General features: G+C 36.6%; 1 protein-coding gene across 1 annotated transcript in view; it reads right to left on the bottom strand.

Moving 5' to 3' along the window:
• AGBL3 (ATP/GTP binding protein-like 3) overlaps window positions 1–12,261 on the bottom strand; it is a 34,443-nt gene extending 22,182 nt beyond the window's left edge. Inside the window, 7 exon segments of the mRNA XM_012720795.1 lie at window positions 1,787–2,566; window positions 4,061–4,199; window positions 4,823–4,927; window positions 5,522–5,707; window positions 10,622–10,682; window positions 11,547–11,654; window positions 12,234–12,261. Coding sequence (XP_012576249.1) covers window positions 1,787–2,566; window positions 4,061–4,199; window positions 4,823–4,927; window positions 5,522–5,707; window positions 10,622–10,682; window positions 11,547–11,609 — 1,334 coding nt within the window. The 5' untranslated portion in view covers window positions 11,610–11,654; window positions 12,234–12,261.
• Window positions 12,262–12,748: the final 487 nt, after the last annotated feature.

Genomic DNA, 12,748 nt, shown 5'->3' with positions numbered 1-12,748 from the left:
TTTAAAACATGCACAATAATTTCCTATTAACTATATTGAAAATATGAATGCTTTGGTTTTCCATTTTAAGGAAAAATGTCACTTATTCCCAGCACTTTCTACAACAAATTCCTCTAGTTTCTTCTATTGCACACAGAAAAGTTTATGCGTATGCCTATATTTTCCTAGCTGGAATACATTCTTTCTTAATCTTTGCCTTTATTTCTCGAAACCAGTCTCAAGTCTTACTTATTTGCTAACCAGTCAAGCACATAGGCTTTTCTGTTTCTTAGCTCCTGTAGCATTTATTATTCCTACCATTTACAAAGCACCTGCCTAGGTAAATGTTTACATTTTTTACATTTAATCTTCTTGAATTCAGGGAATCCTTCAGTCACCTAGAACAGTATTATGCATTCAAGTTCCCACATATTTGTTGAAAGCTAAATTCTTGATAATTTGGTGTTGAAGCTAATGAATAGTTAACGCTTGATTAAATGTGGTAACAGGTTGTGAAAATGGTACCAACGTTTGAATTGACTTTTTTTATCTGATAAATTCATAATAAATATTTTGAGGGATTCTTATACATATCTTAAGAGTACACTCCTTAAACTATATAACTTAAGCACTCAATGACTATGAAAGTAATAAAAAAAATAAGCTCCTCAGATGGATCGGTGAAAACAACAGTCATGGCTTTTAAAGAATATGAAAAGGTGGTCACAGGATTATGAGCATTTTTACCCTCTCCCCATATTTAGAAACTTTGTACAGCATTGTTATAGTATGTAATCAAAAATTACATAAGCTGTTATATTTGGAGGAGAAATACCATTGGCAATGGTATTTATAGTTTTATGAAATGTCCTGCCTTTATTACAAAGATATTAAAACCTAAAATCAAATATTCAAAGCACAGCTATGGCATCAAATAACTCCTTTAAACTCAAGTGAAAATCTAAACTAAAATCTGTCACCTGTATTAATTTTATTGCCCTTTTATCATTTGGTGACCAATTGATTAGAGTTGATAATATAAGACTGATCTAAAGCCACTAAATGACCATTTTACACTTTTAGAAAACTAGATTATAAAGTAAAAAGATCAACTAAGGTCCTTAAACATGAAATGTGCTATACTTTTTCAAGCCAATATTTTCCCAGTTTTAATCATCTTTTCCCTTCTGATGAATCAAAAAAACCTTACCTCTAAGTCATTAACTTCCGAAGAAATGTTATGACTTCTGAAGCAAAACAGGCTATCAAGATCTCTCATTTTTCATTAATTTAAAATGCTTTAGAAACCATTAGAAGGTTTTATTTTCCCTCACAGGTGACTAGGATATCCTAAGTAGCTCATGCTGAAATTGACTGTCTCTTATTCGCATGTACTTTCAATATGCTCCATCTCAGATATTCTGACAGCTGCTCACCTTCCCACACATGCCTGACTGACTTCTTGCCTGCCTATGCATCACTGCATCACGGTGATCCTCTTTGTTGGCAGTCATTCTGAGACTTACTGACTAGATTCCTGCCTCAATCTCTTTACTAGGCAATCTGAGAAGAGACAAGCAAGGGGGCCTTGCCCTGTAATCCATGTTGTGCTGGACCAGCATTATTTAAGAGAAAGCTAATGAAACCAGAGACATAATGCTAGAAAGATCCAGAAGTAGGACTGGGACGAAGAGGGAAATTATTAAACTAGCTCAAGAAAAGCTAAAGTAAAACGAGTAGGATTATGGGAGCAAAAGTCTTACTACCAGCTTAATAAACAGCAGAGGCAATTTGAGGTTGATTTTACCTACGGATCATGTTCCGGGTATACCAAACAGAAGGAAATGACTCCTTAAGGACAGACGTATAGCTCCGGTTGAGGTCCCGTCCAGATAAGGAACACCGGTAATTTCCCACAATCACACCATCTGGATTCAGCATGGGCACCACCTTGAAGATGAACGTGTCCCGCAGCAGCTGTGCATCGCTTGAGTCTCCTAAAATATAATCTAGGAAGCCTTTCATCATCCAAGAGCTGTTGGTTTCTCCAGGGTGGACCCTGGCGGTCAAAATCACTGCCTTTCGCTTTCTCGAGTCAGAGTTCTTCAAGGGGGTGGTGATCGTTAAAACATACACCATGTTCCTGGCGATCGTGTGGCATAAGACACGTATGTTACAAAATGTTGACCGTACTGGGTCATTGCTGATGCCAGAAAGGTATTCTTGCAGGTTGGTGTAAGTGTATGGGTAGCAGTGAGCAAAGTAGCAGGTGTCTTTGTCATGTGGAAACTGAAATGTCCATGTGAGAGAGAAATAATGGCGCCCGTCCTGCCCGAGGTTGTTTCGATAGTACTTGATTTGGTCTCCTATCCTCTGCCAACCAATATTATGAGTCTTGGCCTCTTTTTCAGAATAAAACAGTGGGCGCATTCCCCGATTATAGAGACTGGCGGGCTTGGTGAAATTGATGATGGTGAATCTGTAGACGATTCCTGCTTGGGTGTTAGTGACTTGAAAATAGTACCACTGGGTGTGTTTGTTTGTGAAAAGATCAGGACGCACCGTTAACAGGTACTCATAATCTGCCCTAATACACAGAAGAGGGAGGGAGGAAAGCATATTACAATGTAAAACTGGTAGTCAAATTTAAATAAGAAAAGTTATTTTACTTTTACCTATTCAAAGAAATGGGAAACAGTATTTATTTAGGTTGTATACAAGTAGCTGCAAAAGATGAAAGTTTTCACATTTTCTCTTTCATTGGATGTAAAATTGCTTCTATGTTAATTCTAGCGACTCTTTAATTCTTTGTCATTCAAGAAAGTATATAAAAATGTAATAAAAATTATATATTTCAGTCTAATTATGTTTCCTATGAAAAATACAATTAAGAATTCCTAAAACTGAATTAAAATCCAATATATAGTTTTTAACTTCAGACATATATTTCTTTTTTCTATTAGATTCTAACTCTAGGGACCTAAGTTAATTACCATGAAGAAAGTTGAAAAACATATAAATTAATTTGACTGCATAGATTATGAAGTTTTAAACTCACTGTGGACAGGGGCTGTATCTGATAACTTTGCACACTCATTACTTTGACATTGAGGATATCAAATAAAGGCAAAGAATAGTTTCAGTGCTACATTACATATATGTACATATTCCCATACACATAGCAATCTTACGTGCTGTGACTTTTGTTTTTAAACTAGTAATTTTCCCACTATGTACTTATTTTGTATGGTGTGTGACTGTAGTTAGAAAAACTGACAAAGGACAAGATGCACTCAGTGCTGCTGCAATACCTTCATGGATCTCAGTGACGGGTAAATAGCAGCTAATGCAGAGATGCATTATTCTCTATACTGCAATGTATGCTTGAAATTTTTCATAATAAAAAACTCTTTGAAAAGAATATCCTTGGGTAGCATGTCTATTCCCAAGCATATGGAATATTATCCTAAGAACTGTTTGATTAAAAAGTTTGAGAAGCAATCATGCTTAGTGAGATAAGCCAGAAAGAGAAAGAAAAATACCGGATGGTTTCACTCATAGCAGTAGTATAATGGACCAGGTGAGAAAATAACAAGAATAATGAACAACCATATACCAGAGACATTTTGCGGGGGTGGAGTGGGGAATGGGATCAAAAATGGGGGGGGGGATGCACGGGATTATGGTGAATGCATATGGGTAACTTGGTGATGGGAAACCCGTGGTGATTACAATTGAGATGGAAAAAAAAATGTACAAAATGATGTAGAAATAAACTGTTATAAAATAAAAATTTTAAAAAAAGTGAGAGAGTAAAAAAGAAAGTTTGAGAAGCAGTCTGTGTGACGATTCACACTCGTCTACTAAAAATGTATAGTACTGAAACCTGCTTAATTTCAACTTCTATTTTTCTCAAAATTACTTGAACCCAGAACCATTAACTTCTTCCTCTCCCCAAGTAATCTTTAGTATCTATACTTCAAGGAGTTACCGTTTTAGAATAGGTACTAAAACTCAAATATACCTAACAAAGAAAATAATAGCGGATGGTCTAGCGCCTCAAATAAAAATAAAGACCTACACTTTGACTACCTTCTGTAGATTTCCACTCTCAAACCTTGCTTCAAACATCAGAGTATGGTCACAGTTATCCACAGGTTGTTTCAGGGGTGTTCTGTTGCCACCAACTCGGGAATACACAAAACAGGGCTCTTTGTAAACTGACGAGAGAAGACCACAAAGACAAGCCACGACTGAGGTACAGGCTATTCCACAGTGCGGAACGACAGTGCAAGTATAACTGACGTATCCCTGAGGATCATAAATTCTAAGTATTTTGCCACTAAATTACATAGGTATTTGTTGCAGTAAGAAAGTCTTAAGAGTGCTTAGACAAAATTTAGAATATTTAGGCAATGTCTAAAAGAAATTCAGATAGTTCTCACATTAATAGTTTTCATTCCACTCTGGTTAGGTTGCAGTAGGAGGATTTGAACTTGTCTTTCACTCTAAATGAATGTGGACGAGAAGCATAATTCCTTCTAAATTATCTATTTATTTTAAATATATATATATATATATATATATATAATCTATAGTTTAAATATATTTAAAATCTATATATTTATTTAGAAGTAATTTATTTTAAAGTACATTTACATAAACTGCTGTATACTTTCAAGAATATAATTAGCACTAAATCAGTTTTGGAGCAATTATCAAACATTGATGTGAGAAAAGTGATAGCTGGAAATAAGAAACTTTCACAGTGAAGCACAAATCTAAGATATTAACCCAGGTATGCAATTCTGTTTTATAATAACATGTCTCATTATATGCTTACCATCTTCAGCTAGATAAACCACAGTGTCTTCCTTGGAGTGTGGGTAAGAGGGTTCTATCTCCAGGCCTGTTGGGGTGTACACAGGCTCAGGACAGGGAGTCCAGTCTGGAAAAACAGAAAACACTACTTGAATGAGACTTCAAAATAAAATGGAAACTGCTGTTCTATAACTTCAAACTATTCATTGGTAGACTAAGGCTACAATTTAGTGCTTTCTGAGGGGATGGGTTTTACCAAGGGCTCACTGGAAGTAACAAGCCTTGTAACATGGTATCAAAACCAGTAACATTTCATTTGCTGGCACTTTGTTTGAAATCATTATAGTGAGTAGCTCCTTATTATTTGTGTCATTAATTTTATACTAAAATTCCAGTCAAGAAAAGGAAGTATGATTGATAAAATTGGAAATGAGATTTAATGATACATCAATGCTAGTTGATATACTGTAGAGAGCATAATGTAATTCTAACATTAAGGAAGAAATGGACTTTGACAAATAAAATGGTTACCAGGAAAGAAGAGGATTACGTGATAGCGAAAGGGCACAGGAGCTATGGGCTTTGGCGAGTTCATCACGTGTACAATGCGTGAGGTGTGAAGCGATATCCCAGAAACTACAGTATTAGAGAAATGAGCAGGCAGTCAGGCAGGCAGCGTATGTTTGCTAATGTGTGACTCCCCAAACTGCTGAGACTGTACCTATATGATGGACTTTTTCATCTATGACTTCGCAGTGGTAAGGCCACCGGGTTGGGCTCAATGGGCCAGAAGAGGAAACACCATATAAGTCTCGGGGTTCACGGAGACGTGGCACCCATCTCCCCAGCTGATATTCCAGTAGTATCTGTGTAGTTCGGGGGAAAAACGGGTCACTAAGAGAGTCAGCTGAAAAAAGATTCAAACACAATCGTGAGTGACACAAAGACAAATTCCAATTCCTACTATCTGTAACTTTTTATACAGCTCCTTTTTTTTTTCTTTCTAACACCATTAAGTTCTGAATACTTATAATTCAGGCACTTAAAAAATGAGTATTAATGAAATTATATAATAATTGATTTCATAACGTTAGTTGTTGACATCATTACTATCAATTTCTGCTACATTCTCACTGCTATCTCAAAGTATTTTTTCTTGCAACTTTTCCAGTAAATTATCTACATTTACGTCTTCTTAAACACACTGAGGCAACTATTTGTCTAATGAGTTAAGTAAACCCACTAGCTATAGTTCCTTACCACCTAGCAGTGCATGTCAAAGGCTGCTGGTGAATTCTAGTCAAAACTTCTTCTCAGTTCTCTCTAGGGTCACAGTATAACAAGGAAAATAATTCACATAGAAGAATACCATGGGGTGTCCTTGTGTCCTGTCTCTTTCAAAGGGATGCACGTGGGGTACTAATCTGGTACCTTCTTAATCTCATTTTCCTTGTCTTTTATGATGCTGAAGATGCTTTTTTTCTTTTTCCTTTTCACATACTTGGCTCTTTATTTGTCTCGCTGAACCTAATGTTCTTCCACTTCTGAAAAGTCCCCTTTTGCCTAAATTTACGTTTTGGCTATTTTTGCATGCCAGCAGATATAGTATGTAGACTAGGAATCAGACAAACTTGAGTTTTATTCTATCACTTTGGTCTATATAGTTCTGGTTGGCAAGTGAAGCCTCTTTGAACATAAATCTTTAACAACATGTAGATAAGGAATAACATCACCTTCTCTTGTTAACTTCTCAGGATTGTTACACAGATCCATGTGTTTGACAATTATTAAGCATCAACTACGTACCAAGAACACTAAACAGATATAGATCACACACAGAGGTGAAACAGACAGACAATATCCCTGTCATCATGAGCTTACACTGTAGCAGGACATAAAGCAAACAGAAGGCCCTCCCTGGTGGTGCAACGGTTGGGATGTAGCACTGCAAGCTGGCCGCAGTGCTTCAGTGTGAGTTCAATCCCCTGCCCCAGAGGTGATCCACATGGCACAGCAGACCTCTCCTGACCTGCCCACTGCTCCCCTCAGCATTGTACTTTGTCCATCTTCCTGTTCTGCTCCCCACTCTGTCTCTGGTGAATCCCTCAGTACCCCCTGCACCTCTGGCCTGTACCCCAGTTCTGTATGCATAAATAAATAAATCTTAAAAAAAATAAAGCAGCTAGAAAAAAGGTAATTTCAGATGGCGATACAGAAAAAATGGGAGAAATGCAACTGAAAGGGAGTAACAGGTAGGGGAAGTGCTATTTTAGGTAGGGTAGTCAGGTAAGATTTCTGTAGAGTGACATCTGAGCTGAGACCTGAATGGTAAGAACTTAGTCTACATGGGAATGACATAACATAGCTGAAAAGGAAGCCCTGGAATAATTAAACTGATTCTAAACTGCATTTTTAGGATGAAGTCCAATACTCTTTAATAAAATACAACAAAATCCACGATCCACATGTAAAATTCACAAGGCTGTCATTAAATCAAGTTAACAAAATTAGTCCCATTATGGCAGCCGAAGTCTCTTACACAGTTTTTTCTCTCACTGATTATAAGTCAGCTCTAGATGGAAAAACACAGAAAGTAAATTAAAGCAAGGAGTTGTGGAGTCAAAATGTAGAGTAGGCCCTGCAGAGAGGTGAGATTTCTCCTCTAGCCTTTTCTCATGGCCTGAAGGTCAAGTGGGTACATTTCAGATAGAAACCCATTCTTCCTTAACAGAAGTGTCCTCACAGAACAGAGGTAACCTGGTGAAAGAACCAGGTTCTTCTAATTCTATGAATGAAACAGCACTAGTCTCAGACTAACCCTTTACCTATATAGGGGACTCTCAAAAACAATGAGAATGTGAACCATTTACCCAAGTCTCCCAGCTCCTGAATTGGAAGATATGGGAGAGAATCAAATCAACTTAGCTAAGTCTTAGAGCCTTGAATTGAAATTTGAAACACTGTCCACAGAAGGGGAGGAAGAACTTACAGTGAAACTAACATAGTTGATTGCCTGATGGAAGAAAAACAGACATTGTCCAGAAAGACTCAGAATCTGTGTAATTCTTCATAGTGAATACTTGTTCATAAAGATCCTTCCTAACTAAGAATCAGAAACATGGCTAGTTTTCATGCAAATGAAAAAGACAATCAAAATGCCAACATCAAGATGACCCAGATATTGAAACTGATTACATCTTTAAGGAAGTTGTTACATTCATGTTATGAGATAATGGAAAGCATACTTGGAATGGAATAATAAGAATTCTCAGCGGGCCCTCCCTGGTGGCACAGCTGGTTAAAGCACTGCACGAAGAAGCTTAAGCCACTTCCTCATGAGTTCGATCCCCGCCTGCCCCGGAGGAGATCCACATGGCAAGGCAGACCTCTCCTGACCCGCCCGCTGCTCCCCTCAGCAGTGTACTTCATCGATCTGCCTGTTCTGCTCCCCGCTCTGTCTCCGGTGAATCCTCTCACCCTCCACATCTCTGGCCTGTACCCCAGTTCTGTATGAATAAATAAATAAATCTTAAAAAAAAAAAAAAGAATTCTCAGCAAGATAGACACACATTGTTGACGGGAATGCAAAATGATAAAGCCATTTCAGAAAACAGAAGGCTAAGACTAAATATACATTTAATATATGACCTAATAATGCCACTCCGAGGTACTTGCTTAAGAGAAACGAAAAATGTTCACATAAAGATTTGCACACAGTATTCACATGAGCTTTATTTGCAATAGCCCAAAACTGGAAACAATCCAAATGTTCAACAATGAACAAACTGTGGTCTAGTAACCTAATGCAACAGTACTCTGGCAATATAAAGGAATGAACTGCTCATACATCAAAAGCATGGAGAAACTCACAAGCATTATGCTAAGTCAAAGAAGACAAAAAACCCAACATGATGTATGGTTTTGCTTCTATGAAATTCTAAAATATCAAATTATAATGGAGAATTAGCAAGCAGGGATCTCCTAGAGGCGGGAATAAAAAGTTGGATGGTCAACTGTAAAGAGGTATAAGAAACTTTTGGGGGTGATGGAAATGTATTGTGTCTCAATTTTGGTGATGCTTAACCAACTTACTTTTGTTAGAAGTCACTGAACTGTATTCTTAAAATGAATGAATTTCATTATATGCAAATCAAAAGCTTATTTTTAAAAGCAGGATCTCATGGGCCCATCATTCAGCCAGTGTTAGTAGAAATGTAGTAAGTCAAATATAGAAAGCAATGGTTTAACATTACTTTGCATCAATAAGACCACATCTGGAATATGGTTTGGATTTCATTTTATTTTAAATCATAAAATTATTTTAAACAGGTAAATGTCAGAGGCACAGTTCCCCCTCAAATTGAATCAGTATCCAATTGGTCCATTGTAACATGATACCGTGGCATAGGATAATATATACCTTGAATATAAACACAGCAATTTAACTGTTCTACCAATGGACCAATTTAGAATATTTCTAAACTCTGCCAATTCTACCAATTTAGAATATTTCTAACTTTGACTCTTAATTTGAGAAAGACTGAAAAGGGCACTTGCCCTATAAAATCAAAACATCAAACTTAAAGCTATAATAATATAGCGTATGACTTGGGAATAGGTTATTGATCAATGAAACAGTACATAGTTGAGTGGATGGAATTTTTAGAATACAATAAAGATGATAATTCAAACCATGGGGATACTTCAATATACATACTATAAGTGACTCAAAAATGGCAAGGCAATTGTTTATGAATTAGGTTCAGAAATAACTATTCATATTATTCAAAATTTGTGAATTGGAGAAATTAAATACCAAAATTAAAATAAATACGTAAGAGTTTTTAAAGAAAACTTGTCTTGAGAAATTCCCTTCACACTTCAGTAAATTACTGTGTGTGTATGTTAAGGTCCCAAAATAATACTCTTGGGGTATTACAGGGATATAATATCCTTTGGACATTGGGCCTTTGGAGTTTTAATGTAAAAACAAAAAGCCAGAAATGAATAGTGATAAATTTAACAATAATAATTCTAAAGAGTACATAAACTAAACATCAGGGAAATGCAAATCAAAACCACAATGAGGGCCCTCCCTGATGGCAAATGGGTTAGGACATTGCACTGCAAGCTAGCTACAGTTGCTTTGGTGTGGGTTCGATTCCTCGCCCTGGATCACATGGTGCAGCAGACCTCTACTGTCTTGCCCACTGCTCCCCTCAGCAGTGTACTTTGTCAATCTGCCTGTTCTGCTCCCCACTCTGTCTCTGGTGAATCTTCTCACGACTGTACCCCCATTCTGTATGCATAAATAAATCTTTCAAAGAAAACACAATGAGAAATCCCTTATAATGGCTTGCTTTAAGAAGACAAAAGATACATTTTGAAAGTCTAACTCTAAATGTGTACATTTTAAAACACAGGCATACATCAAGATGCCCATATCTTGCAAATGAGTTAACTTCCTGAGTACCTTTTTTTTTATAGGTATACTTCATTTAAAGATGTACTTCTAAAACATATTACCTATTATAATTTGAAGCATATAAATATATTTAAAGAGTTAGCTATTTAAAGAAACATTAAGATGAAGCCCATGTAAGTCTTTTATAATCACCACTTTGATTTAGTTTCACTAAAAATCAGGTAAAAGTTTGAATTCCAGAAGATTTTTCTAGAAGTGGCTATATTTTGCTATCATACAAAAGCAGAATAATTCTCTGTATTATAATCTGACTTTTCCCTTAGTTTCCTCATATTCTTATTGCTCATCATTCAAGGTCTTATAAAGAGAAGGGAGATAATATGGGTAAGTTCAAACCTGTCAGAAGTGCACATGGGTGCATGTCTTCACTCACAAATTTCAAGAAGGTATCCTCATCCTAGAAGATAATTAAAAAATAGGTTCTAAAAATCCAGTTTCTAAATCCAGCATTTTTTTTTTAACATCTAACCTTACTAATTAGGATTGCTTTTAATCTTTAAAAAGTGAAAAAAGGATTATTGTGAGTTTGGTCTCAATACTTCATCCAATACTTCAAATGTTCTGCAACCTTAGTTTTCACTCATCTTCTTTCACTAGTAAGGGCATATTAATAGTTATAGGGAAGGAATAAAGCTTTAGTATTCTTGCTAAATTGGCAAATCAATTTAAGAATAAAATTAATGACAAAGAAAAAGGAAAGAAAGAAAAATAAACACAGAATTTAAAGGGCTATGTATTATTTTGGGGCCTTAACATACATACACAGTAATTTGTACTTTACTGAAATGTGAAGGGAATTTCTCAAAAATGTGTGATGCCAGACAAACTCTTTCACAATACTGTATTTTACTTTCCTCCTAATCCTTCTCATGCTATTTTCTTTGCTACATCAGAGCCACATTAAAACTATTACAGAGACACACAGTGGTGCAGGGCATAGCAATTGATACCTCATGTCAAAATGTCACACAAAGTTAGTACATATAAGACAAAGTGAATCATTAAAATAAAATTCTAATGATTTAGTGTTTACATTTTAATAAAACTCAGAAATTCTTACTCGAATTTCAAAAAAGCATAATAGAGTTTCTCTTTCTACTGCACATAGTGAAATCTAGGCTTTTAATAAAATTAGTTTCCTAAGTCAGTGACAACTGATTTAAGCATTTAATTGATTTTTATATCAAATTGATTTTATAATATTTTACCAGGAATTTAATAATCTCTCAAATTAAGTAAGAAAAGTTGAGGAAAAACATACTGATTCATCTTCATCTTCATCACTGATATCTGTATAGTCTTCCTTTTCTGAATCTTCTGACATTTCTTCTAGTGTTTGGCTCAAAATCTTTCTTCTTATACAGATTGGCTGTAAAACAATTTGTAAGAAACATTTGACAATTTTCTCTTATATTCTAGGTATTTATTATATACTAGCACACCCGCAGATATCAATATTCATTTAATTAACAATTAGTCTATTTCATTGACAATGACAACAGGTTTCTCCAAAAATAAATCAGGAGACAGTTTACCAAGCTTTCAATATTCAAGATTTGAGGAACTGTTCCATATTTAAGAGATAAAAAAAAATCACAATAAAAGACAAAAATTAATTGAAAAGTAACTTCCAGGGCGGACGGCCAAAGAACTTACACCTTTTATTTACAGTAAAAATACGGTACACGACAGTAAATTCTAAATGATCCCCAGGTATTAAAAAGATCATGAATAAGTTACTCAACCAGGCACTGAAACACAGCAATATTGTTTATGTCTTTTTTTTCTGATTCTCGTTTCAATCGACCACAAACAGTTCAAATGACTACAATAGGCTTTTCCCTCTCTGTTTTGGTTAATATTCTCTAGATGCTTGACTCCGTTCTAATATTCAATTGTTACCACTCTTCTTAGAACCTCAATAGCTATCAGAAGGTGTGGCAACTACCTTCTTATGCAAATATCCTCCCAACTGGTTCTTAAGACAGCGGAAAGCTAGAAATAAATGCCTGGCCAGGATTCTATAGTTCTGCCAGACTGTGGGCTTATGATCCCTCTACAAATAGCGAGCTTCGGAGCGTGGACTCCCGAGAAAAAAGCTCAAGCGCGCTGCCAAGAACAAATACAAAACCCAACAGCGCCGACTGTCTCAGGAACGACGCCTCCAGAGTCAGGGGACCACGTTTCCGGCTGGGGGTCCCCGCAACTGCAAATGTGGGAAACCGATCGGTCTAAAGCTTGATTCTATGTCCTCCACTGAGCTGCTGCGGCGCTGACCGGCTGCAGAGTAAAACCTGCAGTTCAGGTCAGTCCCTCCAGGTGACCCCACTGGGCGCGCTCGGGGTGTACCTGCCACGCCCGAAGCCGAACAGCCGAGAGCTGGACGCCCCCTCTCGGCCGCGACGGGAATCGCGCCTTTCGGGGTGGGCAGGGACCCCTCAGCTCACGTTGGGGCGCGGCGGC

Source organism: Condylura cristata, unplaced genomic scaffold (assembly GCF_000260355.1).
Source record: "Condylura cristata isolate star-nosed mole 26May11 unplaced genomic scaffold, ConCri1.0 scaffold00005, whole genome shotgun sequence".
Classification (NCBI taxonomy): domain Eukaryota; kingdom Metazoa; phylum Chordata; class Mammalia; order Eulipotyphla; family Talpidae; genus Condylura; species Condylura cristata.
The sequence above is the reverse complement of the archived record's forward strand: the minus strand, read 5'-3'. Positions and strand labels throughout refer to the sequence as shown.